At 44.8% G+C, this 23,063-nt stretch overlaps 1 protein-coding gene across 1 annotated transcript; it reads right to left on the bottom strand.

Annotated features, from left to right (window-relative positions):
* Window positions 1-334: 334 nt before the first annotated feature.
* On the bottom strand, window positions 335-17,725 carry LOC139312945 (vomeronasal type-2 receptor 26-like). The gene is made up of 6 exons (XM_070938177.1): window positions 17,616-17,725; window positions 14,326-14,574; window positions 13,285-13,576; window positions 2,915-3,064; window positions 2,170-2,299; window positions 335-1,239 (listed from the first exon to the last, which is right to left on the bottom strand). The coding sequence occupies exons 1-6, from the start codon at window positions 17,723-17,725 to the stop codon at window positions 335-337; spliced, it is 1,836 nt and encodes a 611-aa protein (XP_070794278.1).
* Between the last annotated feature and the right edge of the window lie 5,338 nt (window positions 17,726-23,063).

The following is a 23,063-nucleotide window of genomic DNA, read 5'->3' as shown; positions in this document are numbered from 1 at the left end:
ATAAAGCAGATGGCTCAAAGCACATTCCTTCCCCCGCCCTAAAATGACCTAAGGCACATTCCTTCCCCACTCCCTTTTTCCCACAAGGTACAGCAAAGCAATGCAAATGAAACCCTGCACAACCCCCTCCCCAAGCGTCCCCTTCCCACCAGAATGGCAGCATCCCAATAGAAATCTATGGGACCGGACATGTAACCAATTGCAGCACATGAGAAGGAATTTTTTAATGGACATGTTCCTCCTTCTTGTCAACTTTTTTTTTTAAAAAAATCAGATTCTAAACATGCCTGAAAGACAAATATAAATGAGGCATTTATATTTGCCTTTGCATTAGTTAGAAATTCTTGTTTCTTACTATATTTTCTCTACAATTCAGATCCGGCCTCATTAGAATAATGTAGCATTTGGGGAAAAAGATACAAGCCAAGAGAGCAGCTCCAGAGGCCAAAATGGAGAAAATCTCCACAGCCATCATGAATTTCCCTTTGGTGCTCAGGTAGGTGGGGAGGAAGGAGATCCAAACACTGCAAAAGACCAGCATGCTAAAAGTAATGAACTTGGCTTCATTAAAACTATCAGGCAATTTCCTAGCTAGAAAGGCCACTGTGAAACTGATGAAGGCCAAAAAACCTAAGTAGGCAAGGATAATGTAAAACATTAAAGCTGAGCCTTCCTTGCATTCCAAGATGATTTCTCCAAACAAGGAGTGAAAGTCACAGCTGGGAAATGGAGGAGAGGTTCCCAGCCAGGTGGCACAAAGAAGTGCTTGGATCAGGGGACAGGCTATGACAATGGAGTTGGTCAGTGGTTTTCCTAAGAGTTTCCTTGTCCTGTTGCCTGGCTTGGTGGCCATGAAGGCCAGAACCACCATAACAGTCTTTGCCAACACAGAGGAAACTGCAAGAGAAAAGAGAATGGCAAAGGCAGATTGTCGTATAAGACAGGTGACCTTCCCAGGTTGACCAATGAAAAGGAAGGAGCAGAGGAAGCAGAACAAGAGGGAGACCAAGAGGATGTAGGTGAGATCTCGGTTGTTGGCCTTGACAATTGGTGTGTCATGATGTTTATAGAAAATCACCAGGACTGCAGAAGTGATTACTGAGAGAAAAAGAGCAAGAGAAACTAAGGTGTATCCCAGGGTGTCTTGATAGGAAAGGAAGTGGATCATCTTGGCAATGCATTGGTCCTTGTCTGTGTTGGGAAATTGGTCTTCTGGGCAGGGTTCACAGCGACCTGCATCTGAAATCAAAAGTCTTTGTCTAAGGATTCCTTCAGCAAGTACCATGCAGATTATTCCTCCCACATAAATGATATGAGTGTTGCCATTTTGCTGTTGACCTACCTACAAAGGGAGTAATGTCCTCCTGGAGCTCCGGGTGGCCCCTGACCTGCGCTTTTTCCACCGTGACCTTAAGACATGGTTATTCCGCAAGGCTGGATTGGACTGAAGGGGTTTTTAAGGGGAGTTTTAATGGTTTTTAACACTTAATATTGATTTTATCTGTTTTTATTGCTGTGAGCCGCCCTGAGTCCTTCCAGAGAGAGGGCGGCATATAAGCTTAATAAATAAATAAATAAATAAATAAATAAATAAATAAATAAATAAATAAATAAATAAATAAATAAATAAATAAAATGTCCCCTATGCTATTTATGGGGAATTAAAAAGAGCAAATAATCCTTTGTTTATGATGATCCTGAGAATGGATTAGCCAGAGACAAGGATTTATCCAGTTCCAGCTGTCCTTTCACTGTGCATTTCCATTTCCACTGTGCATTTCCAGGATGAATGTCCTCTTTCCCTGGCAGGTCTATTAACTCAGAGGTTGATAGTGGTGACAGAAGAAGCATAATATAAATAATAAAAATTAAAGCTTGGACCACACACCCCACTTCCTCACGAAAGAGTGGAAGGCGCTTTTTCCAATAGGAGGTTAGAGTAGGAGTGGAAATCCAAGTTGGACATTCATAAATTCTGCCCTAAAGCTATCCTGCATGGAACTGCTGAGGATCGGGAAAGGTGCCTCTGTGGCCAGGGCAGTTTATATCTGTGAACTGAAAGCTTTTGCTGAAAAATATGGTTTCATGTCAATCTTCTTAAAATGACAAAAATGACTTAATGAATGTCTTCTTTGATCCTGGAAGATCTATATTTGAAGTCCTGTTTACCTGTTTGATTAGAAAAGGTCCCTTCTGGACAAGCCTCACAATGGTAGCAGCAAACCTGCTTTCCCTCTGGAACTCTTCTCCTCTCTCCTGCATGGCACCTCTTCATGCCACACCTGGCAAAGGGCACCTTCTGAAAGAGAAAAAAGAAATACTTGAGATGGCCTGAGCAATGAACCTGCTGCATTTATTCTTTTCCCCAATCCTATTTCCCTTCCTTATTCCTTCTTCTATGTTCAGATTCTCTTCTAAAGAAACATATTGCCACTGTCTATCAGACATCAAGAACAGTCCTGAGGGATTCAGGCCAGTGGCATTCCAGATACACCCATGAATGTGGGAGATTGAAACTGGAGACTCAGCCTGCAGAGGAAGTCTTGTGAACTCTTGTGACAAGAGAATTTCTAAAAGAAAGAACTGTCAGGATACAACTGAGAGGAAGTGATTCTGTTGCTTCTTTTTAATTGCATCCTGTGTTTCAAGCAGAAGTCAATTCCAAGTCTAATTGTTTGTGGAATGGCATAAATTAGACCTCAAAGGTGTTGTGTGCAAAGCAGATTTTTCACCAAATGCAATAATTTCTGATTCAATTGATCATTTTTCAAGTTAGAAAGATGTTCTGCATCTCAGGAAGAGAATGACTCTTTCCCTGAACTTACAACATTTCCTTGCAGCTCACCTTTGTGCCCCAGATGATTCCATCAGAGTTAATGGTGAAATCTTGGCCTGGGGGAGCTTTAGGATTTACTTGCCCAACTTTTATGGGAACAAAGGATCGATTGGGGAGGAGAATCCAATTCAAAAGATCATAACGAGCAGATTCCAGTCCATCTTCTGAAAAGGAGACCTCATCTCCAGCACTGTTGTTGAACTGCACATTCCTCAAATAGGCAAGAATCTGAAATAAAAGAGACGTTTAGAAATAGGAGTATTTAGTTAGAGCTACGGTTATGGCCCTCTTTATGGATTACTGCCGTGTTGTGGTGAAGGGGCTTGTGTAGCTCAATGAAGCTATGAGCTATGCCATGCAGGGTCACCCAAGATGGAGAGGTCATCATAGAGAGCTCTGACAAAACGTGACCCACTGGAGAAGGAAATGGCAACCCATTCTAGTATCTTTGCCATGAAAACCCCCTTTTGGTAGTACCAAAAGGCAAAAATATATGACGCTGGAAGATGAGCCTCTCAGGTCAGAAGGTGTCCAATATGTTATTGGGGAAGAGCAGAGGGCTAGTCCTAGTAGTGCCAGAAAGAATCAAGCTGTTGTGGTCCACCAGCAGCCTGCGGAACTGGCAGTGGAGTCGGACAGTGATGAGGCTGAGGAAGAACATGGGCCAGTCCTGGAGGCTGGGGAAGGCCTGGATGAGGGCTCTGTGTCAGAGGCAGAGATGGAGCCAGGGCCATCGGGAGTGATGCACAGACTTCAGAGCCTCCAGAGGCTGACAGTAGAGAGGCAGAGGAACAGGAGGAGCCTGTTCCTAGTGCATGTATGAGAAGAACTGCCAGAAGGCAGGAGGAGCTAAAGCAGAGAGGACGACTTGGGAGTAGGGCCAAGAGATGATTGGCCCCTCTCATGAGGCTTAAAAGACCAGCAATGGCTCTTGGCCCCTTTGCCGGAAAACAACTGTTGAGAAATTTGCTTCGTGTTTGGATGTATTTCTTTCTTGTCAGCATCTTCGGTTCCTGAACTGTTGCCAAGAAATGCATTTGGCAGTTTGCCTAATTATCCCAAGGTCAGAGATAAACTGAAGAATGGTGTTTTGAGAACTTTACTTTCAATTTAATTGATTATACGCTGAGAATGAGTTAATTCTCAGCTATTTTAATAAAATCTGTTCGTTTTTTGGAACTGTTTTGTATTTAATATTAACTATGTGGGCCTGGGTGACAACAGAAGTGACTGGGCCAAAGCAGTGGTGAAATGTAAAATTTGTTACTACCGGTTCTGTGGGCGTGGCTTGGTGGGCAGGTAATGTGACTGGGTGGGCGTGGCCAACTTTTTTTCCCTTACTTTTAAAACAATTTTTTCTACAAAAAAAGGTTGCAGAAAAAATGCTTTTAAAAGTAAAAAAACCAGCCTCTGATGACCGTTCAGCTGGGTATGGGGAGGGGGGTGTGCAGGGATTTTTCCTACCGGTTCTCCGAACTACCCGCGGCCATTGCTACTGGATCAGGTGATCCGGTCCGAACTGGGAACATTTCACCCCTGGGCCAAACCCAAAAGGATGCTCAACTGTGGATGTATCTGATAGTGAAAGCAAAGTCCAATGCTGTAAATATCTGTACTCCATAGGAACCTGGAATGTAAGATCCATCCAATCAAGACAAGCTGGACATGGTCAAACAAGAGATGACAAGACTGAATATCGACATCTTAGTAATCAGTGAACTAAAATGGACAGGAATGGGTGAATTTAATTCAGATGACCATCAGGTATACTACTGTGGGCAAGAATCCCTCAAAGAAATGGAGTAGCCTTCATAATCAATAAAAGAGTAGGAAAAGCAATACTGGGATTCAATCTCCAAAATGACAGAATGATCTCAGTTTGAATTCAAGGCAACCCATTCAACATCACAGCAGTCCAAGTCTATGCCCCAACCACTGGTGCTGAAGAGGATGAAGTTGACTGGTTCTATGAAGTCCTACAGCACCTTATAGAATTAACACCAAAAAATGATGTCATGCTAATTTTGCAGCTCAAATGCAGCAGCAGCAGCAGCCACAAGCGCACGCACAAGTGCCTTCAGCCGGTCAACAGCAAGCACAGCAAATACCACAGGTATTTTTACCGGCACAGCCAGCATACCAAATGCATGTTCCTCACCAGGCATTTTCTGTTGCTCCACTAGCTGGTGATTCAAAATTAAAGATGTCAGAACAGAATTATAAGGCCTGGGTCAGTGAGATTGAATTGTTATTTCACAGAGAAGGCACTCACTGTGCCTACTTGTAGCAGAAGGTCACCTTCTGCTCCAAGTAGCATTTTCTTCTGAATTTGCAAGCTCTAAAAAAGTCCTCCCAGAACCTTCTGAATTTGTAACGCTTGGTGCAAGGCCAAAGTTTTCACAAACTGCCGAGCATATTTCCTCCCATGCAGAGAGAGAAATAATTCATTATTCTCCTCGAAGCTCTGAGCTCACCCAGCATGAGAAAGCTATAAAAACCTATCATAACCATATAAAATTTTATGAACATGAGCTATCCCAGGCACAAATGGATTTATCTATGCTTGAGCAAGATGAGAGACAGTCTAGTGACTTTAAAATCTCTACAAGCGCCATTTTGGTTCCTTCATCTTGAAGATCGGGCTTGTAGCCATACAAAATGAAGAAAGGAGTCTGATTCATTACACTGCTCCAAGTAGCATTTTCTTCTGCTCCATTTTCTTCAGTAGAATACCTTACACTCACCTTTCCACCTTTCACTGCATTTTTTTATTTACCAGCTGAGCTCTATTTTTGAACTATAAGACTTTCCGTAGTTTGCCAAGAATCCTTATCTCTGATGCTACTACGCATGTCCATCCACCCACATTCCTTTACACACTTCTTCCTTTGTTCTCCTGCCAGATAGGTCCGGCAGGAGCGAGCTTTGCCAAGATGTAATTACTTAGCTAGTGAGATGTTTTTTATTTTCTTTATAACAAATAAATGAGTTTTCTTAGAAGATATTTCTTCGGGTTTGTTTTCTTAAAGTATGCAACAAGGAATGGCCACGATCCGCCCCCTCTTAATTAAGGTGCAATTATTCCAGAGCCAGGATGGGATTAATCATCGCCCTGACACCTGGTAGCAGAGGATGGTTAAAATTATGGCTTTTTTCCTTGCTTGTTACTTTGATAAGACCTCTAGGCTAGATTAGCTAGATGATTGATTTGCGACTGAGGAACGCTAATTAAATTGCCTACTAAGATGCCGAAGAAGAAGAAAAAAGGCAAAATGAAACTAAGACCACTCTTCGTAAATGATTTGATTGATCTTTCCAATGAAGAGGTGGCAGAAAGAACTTCCAGAAAAGAACTTTTCAGACTTCCAGCCCCTTGCTTCAGCCACACGACCAGAACAAGAAGCCGTGGGAGAAGAAACGAAGGGAGATAAGAGAAAAATTGCTTTTGAAGATAATGAGCTACAACTGAGGTCAGTAGCATTTTCTTCTGAATTTGCAAGCTCTAAAAAAGTCCTCCCAGAACCTTCTGAATTTGTAACGCTTGATGCAAGGCCAAAGTTTTCACAAACTGCCGAGCATATTTCCTCCCACGCAGAGAGAGAAATAATTCATTATTCTCCTCAAAGCTCTGAGCTCACCCAGCATGAGAAAGCTATAAAAGCCTATCGTAACCATATAAAATTTTATGAAAATGAGCTATCCCAGGCACAAATGGATTTATCTATGCTTGAGCGAGATGAGAGACAGTCTAGTGACTTTAAAATCTCTAAAAGCACCATTTTGGCTCCTTCTTCTTCAGAGCCAAAAACACTCCCTCTGGTGGATTTTGTGTCAGGCCAATCAGAACAGAGAGCAGTGCACACGTCACACAAAGTCCTCCCTTCTGAGATTACATATGCCACGAAGGCACAGAAATTATCTGAGCTGCCCGAAACTAAAGGTGCAGCACCATCTGCTGGCCAAAGTAATTTACTAGAGAAAGCTGAAAGGCAACGTAGTCTACATGGACATTTTGAAGTATTGCAACAGATTTTAGCAAACATGTCCTTAACTTATTCAGATATTCAGGCTGCAACGCCATAAGTGTCTCCACAGGCCCAAACTTCAGCACCCCCTGGTGGTGCTGGTGTCCTTTTAGATGGAACAGCAATGCAGCAAAGGCAAATGACTGCGTCTCCAGCAGGTCATGCTAATATTGCAGCTCATATGCAGCAGCAGCAGCCTCAGCCACAAGCGCACGCACAAGTGCCTTCAGCCGGTCCACAGCAAGCACAACAAATACCACAGGTATTTTTACCAGCACAGCCAGCATACCAAATGCATGTTCCTCACCAGGCATTTTCTGTTGATCCACTAGCTGGTGAGTCCAAATTAAAGATGACAGGACAGAATTATAAGGCCTGGGTCAGTGAGATTGGATTGTTACTTCGCAGAGAAGGCACTCACTGTATGATGTTTTTATCCTCCTGCTCAGCCATGGACTCCTGCAATAAGAGACTTAGAGACTAGAGCTTGCACAACATTATTGATGTCCATGGATACTGAACTGCAGGTCACCTTTCCGCCTAATGCAACAGCCCAACAAATTTGGGCCCAATTGGAAAATTGCTACAGGCCTGTTTCACTTGAATCTTCATGTTTACTCATGTCTGAGTTCCATGGTTCGAGATTGAAACCTGGAGGACATTTAACCAAACTGAAAGGAATCAGAACAGAATTGAGAGAAAGAGGCTATAATATTGATGATATTCAAATGATCAGCATTATTATTAACTCATTGAATAATGAATGGAAAGATGCCATTACAAAGATTAACCAAGTGCCTATTGCTCAACGCACAGTGGACCATGTGTGCAGACTTTTAATTGAAGAAGAAGCACTCATGTTAGCCACGCCACATTTGAGAGGACCACCCGCATCAAGAGCTCCAGCGAGGCGTCCCTTCCGAGGAAGAGCCTTCGTTCCAAGGATGCCAAGATGCTACATTTATGATCGTATGGGACATGCCACCCGGGATTGTCCCCAACGAGTTCCAGCTCCCGTCTCGTACCAGCCCAGAGGAACAGATTCCAGAGGAGGCAGAGGCAGAAGACAAGGTTGTCGTGGTCCCAGGCATGATCCACAAGCTCCACTTGCCACATTGGCTTTAGCCAATGATCCACAACCTCATTCAGAGTACGACAGACGACTCCTGTGGACTTTGGACAGTGGTGCAGCATTGCATGTTACCTACAGAAAGGAACTTTTCACAGAGATGCAGGAGCCTGAACCTGAACTACGTGAACTTTTATTCTTTATTCTTCGGGTTTGTTTTCTTAAAGTACGCAACAAGGAATGGCCACGATCCGCCCCCTCTTAATTAAGGTGCGATTATCCCAGAGCCAGGATGGGATTAATCATCTCCCTGACACTTATTATCATAGGGGATTGGAATGCTAAAATAGGAAGCCAAAAGATAACTGGAATAACAGGCAAGTTTGGCCTTGGAGTACAAAATGAATCAGGGCACAGGCTGATGGAATTTTGTCAAGAAAATAGGATGGTCATAGCAAACACTCCTTTCCAACAACCCAAGAGATGACTCTACACATGGACATCACCAGACAGTCAACACAGAAATCAAATTGACTATGTGCTCTGCAGCCAAAGATAGAGAAGCTCTTTACAGTCAGTAAAAACAAGACCAGGAGCTGACTGTGGCTCAGATCATGAGCTTCTCCTTGCAAAATTTAGGCTTAAATTGAAGAAAGTAGGGGAAAGCACTAGGCTACTCAGGAATGAACTAAATCATATCCCTGATACAGTAGAGGTGACAAATAGATTTAAGGAATTAGATCTGGTAGAAAGAATGCCTGAAGGTCTATGGACAGAGGTTGGCAACATTGCAGAAGAGGTAGCAACTCAAACCATCCCTAAGAAAAAGAAATTCAAGAAAGGAAAATGGTTCTCTGAGGAAGCTTTATAAGTGGCTGAAGAAAGAAGGGAAGCGAAAGGCAATGTCAGGCCTGGAAGCCATCTTTTGTATTAGGCCTTCAGACCTGCTACATTTACTACTGTGGGAAATTGGGAGGGGGGATTGTATGGAATATGGGTGATGTATAGTAATAATAACATTCCTTTCTCAAGAAGTCAAGGACAACTTGCCCTGCACCTCGAAGGCTGGAACTGAGAGGCATCTCCGGTTGGAACAATGTTTGATTGGACCATGTGATGGACTCTTGGGGGTGCTGGGCAGGAACTTGAACTTTTCTTTGGGTGGAGAAAACTTGGAAACTTTCAGATTCGAGTTTTCCCAGATGTCCCAATATGACATCTCTAATTAAATGCAATTTTGAGGAAACTCAAGCCTTGGAGTTTTCATTCATTGGGGGTGTTACTTGGAACCCTGACAGGCAAGGGAGAAAGAGAAAGATACACCCAATTGAATGCAGAATTCCAGAGAATAGCTAGAAGAGATAAGAATGCCTTCTTAAATGAACAGTACAAAGAAATAGAATAATAAAAAAAAAGAATTGGGAAGAACAGAGATCTCTTCAAGAAAATTGGAGATATGAAGGGAAAGTTTCATGCAAAGATGGGCATGATAAAGGACCAAAATGGCAGGGACCTAACACAGGCCGAAGAGTTTAAGAAGAGGTGGCAAAATTATACAGAGGAACTATACAAGAAGAAGCTTAACGTCCCTGATAACCACAATGGGCTGGTCATTGACCTCGAGCCAGAGACCCTGGAATGTGAAGTCAAATGGGCCTTAGAAAATCTGAGCAACAACAAGATAGTGGAGGTGACAATATTCCAGCTGAGCTATTCAAAATCTTAAAAGAGGATGCAGTCAAAGTGCTACACTCAATTTGTCAGCAAATTTGGAAAACTCAACAGTGGCCACAGGATTGGAAAAAGTCAGTTTACATTCCAATGCCAAAGAAGGGCAATGCCAAAGAAGGTTCAAACTACCACACCATTGCACTCATTTCACATGCTAGTAAAGTTCTGCTCAAAATCCTACAAGCTAGACTCCAGCAGTAAGTGGATCGAGAACTACCAGAAGTACAAGCAGGATTTCAAAGAGGCAGAGGAACTAGAGATCAAATTGCCAACATACGCTGGATCGAGGAGATTCAGTTAGGGAGTTCCAGAAAAACATCTACTTCTGCTTCATTGACTATGCTAAAGCCTTTGATTGTGTGGATCACAACAAATTGTGGCAAGTTCTTTAAAATATGGGAGTGCCAGACCATCTTATTTGCCTCTTGAGAAACCTATATGCGGGTCAAGAAACAACAGTGAGAACTGGTCATGGAACCACCAATTGGTTCAAAATTGAGAAAGGAGTTAGGAAAGGCTGTCTATTTAACTTATATGCAGAGCAGATCATGAGAAAGGCAGGGCTAGATGAATCACAAGATGGAATTAAGATTGCTGGGAGAAATATCAACAAACTGAGATATATAGAAGATACCACTCTAATGGCAGAAAGTAAAGAGGAACCACAGAGCTTCTTGATGTGGGTGAAGGAAGAGAGTGCAAAAATTGGCTTGAAACTGAACATTAACAAAACTAAGATCATGGCATCCAGCCCTCTCAATTCTTGTCAAATAGATGGAGAAGAAATGGAGGTAGTGACAGATTTTATTTTCCTGTGCTCCAAGATCACCGTAGATGGGGACTGCAGCCAAGAAATTAAAAGATGCTTGCTCCTGGGGAGGAAAGCTGTGGCAAATCTAGATAGCTTACTAAAAAGCAGAAACATTACCCTGCCACCAAAAGTGCGTATAGTCAAGGCTATCTTTTTCCCAGTTGCAATGTGTGGCTGTGAAAGTTGGACCATAAGAAAGGCTGAGCACCAGAGAATGGAGGCCTTTGAACTCTGGTGCTGGGAAGACTCCTGCAAGTCCCTTGGACTGCAAGGCAATCAAACCAGGGAGTCCTAGAGGAGATCAACCCTGACTGCTCTTTAGAAGGCAAGATCCTGAAGATGAAACTGAAATACTTTGGCCACCTAATGAGAAGGAAGGAGTCACTGGATAAGAGCCTAATGCTGGGAAGGATTGAGGGCAAAAGAAGAAGGGGACGACAGAGAATGGGGTGGCTGGATGGAGTCACTGAAGCAGGAGGCATGAGCTTAAATGGACTCCAGGGGATGGTAGAGGACAGGAAGAATTAGAACAGTGGGACAAACTATGGACAAGGAACTATAAATTTACAACAGCAGTCCCCTACAAAGAAAACCTCTATAAAATGATTTATAGATGGCATTTGCCCTCTATGAGATTGGCCAAAATGTACCCAAATTTATCCCCCAAATGCTAGAGATGTAACCACAAATTTTGAACATTCCATCACATGTGGTGGACGTGCCCCATCACAAGGAAATATTGGTGCAAAATTCAAAAATGGCTGGAAGAAATTAAGACCAAAAAAAAAAAAAAGATTTGAAACCAGAACTATTTTTATTAGGAATACTGGACTCGAAAATGAACAAAAAACTTCAATACATCACACTACACATACTCACTGCAGCAAGAATCATATTTGCACAAAACTGGAAACAAAATAATTTACCTTCAGACAAAATAGCAATTAGAAAAATTCTTGAATGCACAGAAATGGATAAAATGACTATGGAGCTAAAAGAGAGGGATGATTCGGACTATTATGAAGTATGGAATAACATGTATAGTTGGTTTGAAAATAGAAACCAAAACAGGAAATGTTTATCTTAGTACTGATGAAACCTAAATTGGAGTAATTGAAAAACATTAAACAAAGAGATGTGAATATAAATAAATATAAGTCGGTAGACAAGAATAATGAATACTACTATATGGGTTAATATATACATTGATGTAATGATATTATACTACTATCAAGAAGTAAATAGATATGATAGAATAGAGAACCACAAAAGCAAAATACATATGCCAATACAGAAAGCTGTAAAATAAATTTAGATGGCATATATTGTTTGCTTTGTTTGTTTTTATGTATTTGTGGTTGTTTTTTAAGTTGTTTTTAAAGACAAAATTGTTTAATAAAAATTATTTTAAAACAACAACAACGGGTCTTATGGACAGCTCCTTTGTTTCCATCTCTTCCCCCCCCCAAACTCTTCCAACAAAACATTATTCTTAATTCACATTTTTCTAATAATTGTTTTGAATATGCATTGATATAATAACCAGAAGATATTTAATCAGTAATTGAAGGAATGCATATGGGAAGCTTCCTCTCTAAGGAAGCCACAGAAATTACCTGCCATGACTGGAGATTTGAGATCCTCTTTCCAAGCCTCATCATGGTCGGTTGGGCTCTGGATGCAAACATTGCATGTAAAGCGTGTGCCACAGCATAAATGGCATTGTAGATCTTGTAACTTTCACCTGTCATGCTTATTTCAAAAACGTAATCTGGCAGATTCTGCAAATTCTCCTTTCCTGTACATTGTTTTCCCCCCTTTGGAGTGATATTGCCTGGTTTGTGGAGTGTGCAATGAAAGACAGATTCCCACAGTTCTGGGGGAAAGACATCTCCTTGGGGGCTCAAGGGGTCTAAAGACAGGAGGAAATGGCTGAATTCTGAAACATCCCGGGTGTGGTCCCTGAAATGCAGGATTCCATGGAAAGGCTTTAGAAATGTTTTTTCAGATTCCTCCAGACTAAGTTTCCAATGGGAAGTTAAGATCCAAACATTCTGCAATGTTCTGTTGCTCAACGTTTCATGGCAAGCTAAAAGTGTCTGTACAGTGTAAGTACAACCATAGTTTCCAAACAGAATAATCACTTCAGTTTTTATCCAAGTCTGTAACTTGAGAAGCATTTTCTCTATTCTAATCTGAAGATCATCTATTTTTAAACTTTCAGTGAACACCAGGCAGATCTCCTTCTCCTGGAGCATTGGCGTCAGAATTGAAATGAAACGTTCTCCCCTGTCATCTTGAGGGGCCATAAGACCAACCCAGTTCCACTGGAAATAAAGGAGCAGCTGCACTAAACCCACATACTGAGGAGATTCCTTGGGATTAATCCAGAAGAAGGAAGGATAAAACCTTCTCTCTTCCTGAGAGAACTCAAAGCCAACACCGAGCTGAAAAACAATGAGATTCATCTTTCAAAGACAAAGTAAAGTCTTAGGGCAACTTTAGGAGTCACCATTGTGTGGATTTTGCTCCATCAGTCAACCTGGCAAGCTTCATCTCCTTCCCTTCTTAGGGAGAGCCACCACTTACACATCTTGACTGATTGTGATATGTCAGAAGACAAGAGAAGAACCCAACAACCTGATACAGGAAATAAATGTCACTAAAATGATGGCTACCATTTTATGAAGAATAAACAGAGAGTCAGAGGCTCATGATGTGCCTCCCCCAAACTACCTTTAATTTCCTCTTGGCTTATGTGTGTGTTTTCATCTTTGAATTATCCATATTGTATCCAGTGGAGCTCTCTTACCTGTGGGACCTTGAAGATGCTGAAGATGGAGGCCATCTGCCTTGAGAATATGGCACTCAGATCACCAATGACGGAGAGCAGAGTGTCCTGCTGGTCACATTTGTAACCTGGAACCACATGGTCTTGTGAGGAGAGCATGGAGAGGCTGTTTAAGGAAATAAGTACCCCAGTCTGGAAATGTGCATAGATGTGGAAGCCAAGGGTGATGTTGGGGAGCAGAAGAAAATCCTTATTGACCTCAGAGACAGCAAACATCAGTGCAAAGAACTGCTGGTAGTAACTGGTGATGGGTCTGTAGTGAGCAAAACATTGGCAAATATTACAGGAAATCTTGTGCCTGGCTGTAGAACTTGCTTTACTGTTTGGGGGGAATTTTGGGGGCCGAAACTCCCAAATTTCATTGGGGTTGGGTTTCTTTCAAAGGATTTCCCTTGGCTAAACTTGGATGACTTTGTGAGAAAGGAGACAACCCTTTCCATAGGTATTATGGACTGTTTTATACTCTCTATCATCCCTGCCATATTCACTCTGCTGCAGTGGCTGTAATCCTTTCCAACTGCTCCTTTTGTAATGTAATTATTTAAGGTCTCTCCTTGAGCAGCTTCTTCAGGTGTGGTAAAGATTGATGAGCACAGAACTACAGTGGGGTCACCTCAGAGATTTACTGAAGGCCATTATTCATGAGAAATGCTGATTCCAGCACTGAGAGGAATCTTTGTAACTCCTGAACACTTGAAGAGTGCTGAGTTTTTATTTGTATTTTCTACCAGAATTTACTGGGGAGATAAATATAATAATTTGACTAATTCATTAAGACAGCACAGCTTCCTTCTTTATTTTTGTTGTTTATCATCTTCCTGGTGAAGCGATTGAGAATTCCAACCTATTTGAAGAGCTTGCTACTTTATGGAGAAAAGCACAAAATGTGAACTACACCAGGACAGTACAAATAGTAGAAGTATTTTTTTTTTGAAAAAAAGGCCCTGAATGTCAAGCAAAGAGAATAATTATCTGCATGTTTCACATCCAGCTGAAACTTACCTAATAGCGGGATTATGATTCACTGTATTAAACTCTTGGACATCAGACGGGTATATGTCTCCGAAGGGCAAATTCCCACCAATAATGAGATCACCAGGCCTGTAGAAGATTCCATCTAAATCGATATAATCTCTGAGCTCACAGATGGTTTGCAGCCTCTTTGCTGTAGTTGGAGCCAGGAGCCAGAAGAGCATCAGCATCATCAGAAGTTGCATGACTCCTGCCTGGTCATTCTTATCACCTTCCCTCCTAGGATAGAAATCGAGGTTTATGCAGAAACTGATATGAAGGTTGCTCTTGAAATCTCACTGGAACGTTAGCAGAGCAGACACCACCTCTGCCACCTGGATGGCATCAAGAGAAATTTATATCAAAAATGCTTCTTTTTACCTGTGTTTGGGCTGTGACCAAAGAGGAAACAAAGGCATGTGAGTCTCTTCAAACCCAGGAGTGAGCTCTCTGCAAGGCAGGCTAAGGTGACACATTCTGCCTCCTCCCCCCAGCTGGAGAACTCAGAGATATTTTTAAAGCAGGTTTTATCCTGGAAGATCTTTGTGTCTGAAATCCACAGGGGATGCATGAAGAATGACTGTTCTTCTGATAATTGCAAGGAAGAGCCAGTGTCTATCCCCTTAGCAACAGCTTCTCTTCATGCAGCAGAATGAAAAACATCTTTGTGTCTCGTAATTCCCAGAGCAGATGGAGTCATGGGGAAGTTGTGTAGTTGACATACATGAAAGTGACCCCTGCACACAAGATGGATTTTGGCTTATGCCCTAGTTGGGTCAGATCATAGGAGTGCTACTTGCCAAAAATGGCACGAGGCAGAAATGGAGTTTGAGGAAGTATCTCAGGATATTAACTGCAATTTTTTTTGGCAAGACTTGCAAACTTCTGTTGCTGTAGCCTAAGGGTAGCAATTGTCATCTGGGTGTCTCTTTGGGTCTTTTGGGGTGCTGCTCCCCAAATTGCCAGGTCTGAAATTCTTTTCCTACTGAACCAGTAGGAATCATTGCCACTGTACCAGCCTTCCTGCTGCAGGGAAACCTCCCTGTCTGAGCCTCTGGAGGGCATTTCTCAGTTGACTGTGGGGTCCCCAGACCTTATGGTCTTGAGCGATGTCCATTTGCCATCCCTGGGGCAGGCCTTAGAGGCATCTCAACATGGCCACCATCATTCTTGGCTCAGCTCAAAACTGACCACTTCCAACCTGATCTGAGGAGGAGCTGTCCTTGTCATCTTTGTCCTGGCCAGATCATGGCCTGATGACTTTGAGATTCTTTTCTGCTGCTCCTCTCTGCAGGGAGGCTGGATCTCTTTGACCAGTCCACTCTTAGTGACTAATGGGGTTCCAAAGGGAACTGAGGATTATACCCCAGACTCTGCTGCATGGTCCTTCTGAGCCTTGGCCACTTCCAATGGGATCTGAGGGGGAGCTATCCTGTTCCCGTTTGTCCTGGTCAGATCATGGCCTGATGACTTTGAGATTCATTTATGCTTCCCATCTCTGCAAGGAGGCTGAGTGGCTACTTGGGCAGCCTCTTCATGGGTGGTGGCTTGCAGGTGAGCCCTCCCTCTCTCCATGGGCCCGTCTCAGCACCCCTCCTCCTCCTTTTCCTCCTCCCCCACAGATGTCTCCAGAGCTGCCACCATTGCTGCACCTGAGTAAGGCTGCCCTCTTGGCCTGCATCTGCTTCCTGGGCATGCTCTACATCCCCTGCATGAGTTTATAGATCATTTATCCGAGCATGTCCAGCCACTGCTGCTGCTGCCCATCGTCATGTCATAGGTGCGCCCTTCCAGGCCTGCATGGTGGACTGTGGCACTGGGTGAGCCCAGAAACGCAAAGAGTGAGACAGATAAATGGGCAGGTGGGCCTGTCGCTGACAGTTGGTTTCCAGCACTGGAGAGGGTGAGGAAGGGAAGTGGTCAGACTGCCGCTTCCTTTCAGTGGGTCACATGGAGAGAGACAAGGCTCCTCTTGCCCTTTCTTCCCCCCTCACTGGGCATGGCAGAGCTTCCTGACCCTCACTTAGCCACCAGCCACCTTTACTGATGCAATTTGGGGGTGGCAGGTGAGGAGGACTGGGGCAGGGGAGAAAGAATTTGCAACTCCCAGCCTGACTGGCTTCTTCCTGGCAACTCTTTCTCTGCTTTGCGGGGTCGGACGCCAAAGACGAGGTTTTTGTGGGCCGAAGAACTTGCCTCACCACCGCCCAGATGCCCTCACTTCCCCGAAACATTGCTTTGCCTACTTGATTTCCAGCTCCGTCACGTTTCTCACCATTGTGTGCAGGGAAACAATAGTGTGTGGGACTAAAGAAAACAAAAGTTCAATAAATCAATTCCATCTTCTCATGAAAAAAGCTCTCATGAAGTTGGAATTGATTGAGTAATTTTTTTTAGTCCCACAAACTTGTTTCTCTGCACACAATGGTGAGAAACGCAAGAGAGAAATGCGACAGAGCTGGAAATCAGGTAGGCAAAGAAACGCTTCAGAGAAGCGAGGGCATCTGGGTGGTGGTGGGTGGGGCAAGCTCCGTGGCCCTGGGCTGCAATGGAGAAACAGGAAAGGGAACACCCAGAGTGAGGGAAGGAGGCCTCTTTCACTGCTCCTCCTCCTCCCCTTGTGCTGGCTGCTCCATTTCCCTTTCCTCCATTGCAGTGCAGTGCCCAGAACCCTTTGATAGTGGGGTGCAGGGATTTAACAACCAGTTCGCCCAGGGTCAGGTTGGCTTCTCGCAGGAGGCTCAGGATGGGCCATGCCTCCCATGGGATGGTCCATGCTTCCAACAACAGTATTGGACCCGTGTCCCTCCTGGCTCGTTTATTCGGCTCAGGAGGTTACACGAGGCTGGATCCAGGCAGTGATTAATGCATCCTTGGGTGAGGGAAGCTTCCATACCACCTTGAAAGAGGCGGTGGTGAGGCCCCTCCTCATGAAACCTGCTTTGGACCCAGCTATTTTAAACAACTTTCGTCCTGTCTCCAACCTTTGCTTTGTTGTGAAGGTTGTTGAGAGCGTGGTGGCACGTCAACTCCCATTGGCCCTGGATGAAGCGGAGTACCTGGATCCGTACCAATCGGGTTTCAGGCCCAGGTACAGTATGGAGACGGCATTGGTCGCGCTGGTGGATAATATCTGGAGGGCCCGAGACAGAGGTTAATCCTCTGTCCTGGTCCTATTAGATCTCTTGGCGGCTTTCAATACCATCGACCATGGTATCTTGCTGCGACGCCTCTAGGGGTTGGGAGTGGGAGGCACTGTTTTATGGTGGTTCTCCTCCTACCTCTCAGAACGTTTGCAGGTGGTGTTGGCTGGGGGACAGAGGTCGTCCCCGAGGCCCCTCACTTGTGGGGTGCCCCAGGGGTTGGTCTTCTCTCCTCTTTTGTTCAACATCTATATGAAGCCACTGGGTGAGATCATCCAGGGTTTTGGGGTGAGGTATCATCAGTATGCTGATGATACCCAGCTTTTTATATCCATCCCAAACCAACCCAGCGATGCCCTCGACATGATGTCTCATTGCCTGGAAGCGGTGCGGATCTGGATGGGGAGGAACAGGCTTTGGCTCAACCTTACTAAGACCGAGTGGCTGTGGGTACCAGCATCTTGGTCCGATCAAGAGATCCCATCTTTGGTCATAGGGGATGAGGTGTTGCCCCCTGTAGACAGGGCGTGCAACTTGGGTGTCCTCCTGGACTTGCGGCTAAACTTGGAAGATCATGTAATGGCCATAACCAAGGGAGCATTCGCCCAGGTTCGCCTGGTGCGCCAGTTGCGCCCCTATTTGGACCTAGATGCCCTACGCATGGTTACTCACACGCTTGTCACCTTCCATATTGACTACGGCAATGCCCTCTACATGGGACTGCCCTTGAAGACCACTCGGAGGCTTCAGCTGGTGCAGAATGCGGCCGTGCGGGTTGTGATGGGATTATCTTGACACTCCCATGTTATACCTCTCCTAGCGACTTGTACTGGTTGCCGGTTGCCCTCCGAGTGAGATTCAAGGTGCTGGTGATTACCTATAAGGCCCTATATGGCTTAGGCCCGGGTTATTTGGGGATCCATCTGCAGCCAGCAACAGCTGCCCATCGCCCGGTACGTTCCCACAGAGAGGGCCCCCTCAGGGTGATGTCGGCCAGACAGTGTCGGCTGGTGACCCCCAGGGGGAGAGCTTTCTCTGTGGGTGCACCTACCCTTTGGAATCAACTGCCCCTGGAGCTCCGGGTGGCCCCCGACCTCCACTCTTTCCGTCGCAACCTGAAAACTTGGCTGTTTTGTTTGGCTGGCCTGGACTGATGGGGTTTTAATTTTTAACTTGTTAGTCTTAATTGCACTTTTATCTGTTAAATTATGAGATTTGGATTTAATTTTTAACTTTTTCATTAGATGTTTTTTACTGTTGTGAGCCGCCCTGAGTCTGGCTGGAGATAGGGCAGCATATAAATCTCATAAATAAATAAATAAATAAGCATATAAATCTCATAAATAAATAAATAAATAAATAAATAAATAAATAAATAAATAAATAAATAAATAAATAAATAGCCAACCTGACCTTGGATGAACCGGTTGTTAAATTATTTGAATCCTACCATGGATCAAGAGACACCTAGAGCTCTGCTGAAGAAACCTGAGGGATGAATCTGATTGAACAAGAGTTAGAGCAGGGATGTCAAACTCGATTTCATTGAGAATTGGATCAGAATTGTTTATTGCCTGAGGGGGGCAGGGGGGGCATGGCTGGGTGGTTGCAGTTGTCTGTGTGGGCGTGGCCAAGGCAGGCATGGCCAGCTTGACATTCCTCACATCGGGGGGTGGGAGGAGGGACCAGAGTGCGTGCCAGACATTCATCCACCAGAGGAGCCTCACTGACTGTCTTGGGCCATGGGGGACAGCCCTGGATGGCAGCATGGGCTGCCTGGGGTCCTGGGCAGCAGGAACCTGACCCTTGAGCTCCAAGGGCACTGGGAGTCTGCAGCCCAGCCCCACTTCCCCAATTGTATGCCTGGGCCTACTTGCCTCTTGCTCCAGGCTGCTGCTGGGATTATAAATGCTTCTTTGAGTGAGGGTACCTTTCCCGCCGCCTTGAAAGAGGCAGTGGTGAGGCCCCTCCTCAAGAAGCCATCCCTGGACCCAGCTATATTAGTTAACTACCGTCCGGTCTTCTCTTTGTGGCAAAGGTTGTTGAGAGTGTGGTGGCACGACAGCTTCCCCTGTACCTGGATGAAGCTATCTATCTGGACCTGTACCAGTCGGGCTTCAGGCAGGGGTACAGCATGGAAACGGCATTGGTCGCATTGGTGGATGATCTCTGGAGGGCTCGGGACAGGGTTTGCTCCTCTGTCCTAGTCCTATTAGATCTCTCAGCGGCTTTTGATACCATCGACCATGTTATCATGCTGCAGCGGTTGATGGGGTTAGGAATGGGAGGCACCGTGCTACGGTGGTTCTCCTTCTTCCGCTCCGACTGTTTGCAGTTTGTGTTGGCAGGGGGGCAGAGGTCGACCTCGAGGTGCCTTGCATGGGGGGTGCAGCAAGGGTCGGTCCTCTCCCCCTTCTGTTCAACATTTATGTGAAGCCACTGGGTGAGATCATCCTTGGTTTTGGAGTGAGAGTCCATCAGTATGCTGATGACACTCAGTTGTACATCTCCACCCCAGACCACCCCAATGATGCCCTTGATGTGATGTCCCACTGCCTGGAGGCCGTGCGGGTCTGGATGGGGAGAAATAGGCTCAGACTCAACCCTTCCAAGACCGAGTTGCTGTGGCTTCCGGCGTCCCGATATAGTCAGCTGGTGCCATCGCTGACTATTGGGGGTGAATCTTTACACACACAGAGAGGGCTCACAATCTGTGTGTCCTCCTGGATGCACGGCTGTCTTTAGAAGAACATATGACAGCCGTGGCCAGGGGGGCTTTTTATCAGGTTCGCCTGATCTGCCAGTTGCGGCCCTTTTTGGACCGGGAAGCCTTACGCACAGTCACTCATGCCCTTGTCACCTCCTGGCTGGACTACTGTAATGCTCTCTACATGGGGCTCCCCTTGAAGAGCACTTGGAAGCTCCAACTGGTCCAGAATGTGGCCTCGCGGGTGGTTATGTGCGCGACTTGTTGCGCCCATGTGACACCTCTCCTGCACGAGCTGCACTGGCTCCCAGTGGTCTTCCAGGTGCGATTCAAGGTGTTGGTTACCACCTTTAAAGCACTCCATGGCTTAGGACCTGGGTACCTTCAACACCGACTTCTGCCACCAATAGCCTCCCACCGGCCAATTCGCTCCCACAGAGAAGGACTCCTCAGGGTGCCATCGGCCAACTTATGTTGGCTGGCGACACCCAGGGGAAGGGCCTGCACTGTGGGAGCTCCTGCCCTGTGGAACGAACTGCCCCCGGAAATACGCAAGATCTCCGACCTCCGTGTGTTTCGTTGTGCCCTTAAGACCTTGCTGTTCCGCCAGACAGGGCTATCTATGTAAATGATTTTAAATTGGGTGTTTCAAAATTTGGGTTTTAAATTCGGGCTGAAATTGTTTAATACTTTTAACTATTTTAAAACTGTTGTTTGTACCTTGTGTTTTTAATTGGCTGTACCCCACCCCGAGTCCTTCGGGAGAAGGGCGGTATATAAATTAAATTATAAATAAATAGATAAATAAAAAGATTTTGTCATTGTGCATGAAGGTTGGATGGGAAGGAAGAGTCTCAGTTTGAATCCTAGCAAAAACAAGCACTGTTCCTGATTGGTTCTTTCAGAAGTGGAATTTTTCATCTTTGGTTCAGCATGACATTGAACTGTAATGCTTTGGATTCTTATTCACTCTAGGATCTTCCGGGACTAATAGTTTCTGCTCAAGGAGCAGAATGGTATCTATCTCAAGAAAGAAGTGTTCCCGCTTGGAGAATAGGTCAATCACAGTGCAGATCATGGCTAAATTTTGGAGGGAGTTCCTGTGGTCCATTGGGTTATCCCAGGGCCTTAGCTTGGTCTTTCATCCGAACACCAATGGGAGGATAGAGAGACTGAATGCCATAGTAGAAGAATGCCTGAGGTGTTACGTGAACTACCAGCAGTCCGATTGGGCAGACCTCTTGCCATTCGCCGAGGTCAGGTACAATAATGCTGTTCACAGTAGCATGGGACTAACTCCTTTCAATGTAGTAAGTGGTATGGACTTCGTCCCAATGCCAGAACACCCAAGGGATCCCCTTCTTCAGTCAGTCTGACAGATTGGCTGCCAGGGTTCCAACCAAGGCCCTAGTAAAAGCAAGAGCCTCAAGCAAAGTTTCAAGGAAAATCCAGTTGTTTATTTGGAGTGTCATGTCGGCACTGACCAATTGAAGCCAACTCAATGTCAGCATTCCAGAATGTTCCAACTCCAATTAAAAACTCCAAGACAATCTTCATCTCAAAATCTTCATTTATTGGAATAGGTATACTGGCACATCTGGGAAAAGCCAAATCTGAGAGTTCCAGGTTTTCCCTCAATAAATCAAAACCCCATATCCAGCCCCTGCATCCATCAGTCCATCACATGGCCCAATCACCACCTGTCCTAACTTAAGACACCTGTGCAACCACTCCTCCTCCAGATGCAGAAGCACCATGACCTTGACCAAAAAGAAGAATGCTATTATGTTTAACAAAAATCAGTCTATCAAATCCCCCCTCCCACTTTCCCAAGCGCAAGAAGGTGGCAGTGTGGAAGCTTCTGGTTAGGTTAATATGGCTTCTGGTTAGGTTAATATGGCTTCCAAAGCTGAAACTCTGACTTCACTCAATTCGCGCCTTGCCTCTGACCCTTTTTACCCCTCCCTCCAAGGTGTGTCATCAGTCACATTCCCCAACAAAGCAATTTCACGGGTCGTAGAAGTCACCCCCTCTGGCCACTACTGGTTTCAATGGCGATGGCCTTGACTTTGGCCGGCTAGGTCTTTGTAAATGTTCTGTCAGGTGCAAAACATATGGATCACACATGAATTTCCAACTAGACTGATTAATTACTAATAATCCAAACAGGAACTTTCTCAACTAATGTTTAGCACTATCTTGGTATTAGATAAGGGTTAATGGAATTCATGAGGAATTGGACTTAGTTAATTTATGGTTATGTAGACACTCTAGGCTGATTGCTCTTTTGACTCCATGCCCAGGTTCTGCCACTCCTCCAATAGGTTAAGTTTGTTAAACAGAACAAAATGGAACTGTGGAGAATCTCAGCACCTATGTGAGCAACAGAAATGATAGAGGCCAGAGTGATGGAAATGTGGAGGCAGAAAGTCTTCTATTATGGGGAACAAACCTACAGGTGAGAGATACCCAGCATGAATTCATCCTTGAAAGATGGGTGTGTTCACCCACCTATGAAGGATTACTTGGTTTGGCTAATATTCAAGAAACAATTCCTGGGTCCTACCATACTGGACAATTTTAGTGGAACTTTGATAAATCCTGATTTCTGTGAAAGTTCAGGCCTTTAATGGGATGGAAATGGCATGAGTTGAACTTTTAAATGAACTTTGTAAGGAGCAGGATGAGGCCAGGGCATCCATTCTGGCTCAACATGACCTCTTGGTGATCTTTAATGTCATCAACCATCAAGCACGGACAGTCAGGATTTCAGGAAATACAAATGAAAACAGGCTTATTGGGTGCTAATGGTCTCTACAACAATCTGATCTATTAACATCAACATTGTCATCATCAGCCCCTCTATTGTGTCTGACCCT

The sequence above is a fragment of the Pituophis catenifer genome, unplaced genomic scaffold, assembly GCF_029215685.1.
Source record: "Pituophis catenifer annectens isolate HBS135680 unplaced genomic scaffold, rPitCat1.0.hap2 SCAF_1, whole genome shotgun sequence".
Taxonomy (NCBI): Eukaryota; Metazoa; Chordata; class Lepidosauria; order Squamata; family Colubridae; genus Pituophis; species Pituophis catenifer.
Note: the sequence above shows the minus strand (reverse complement) of the source record. Positions and strands in the feature narration are given on the sequence as shown.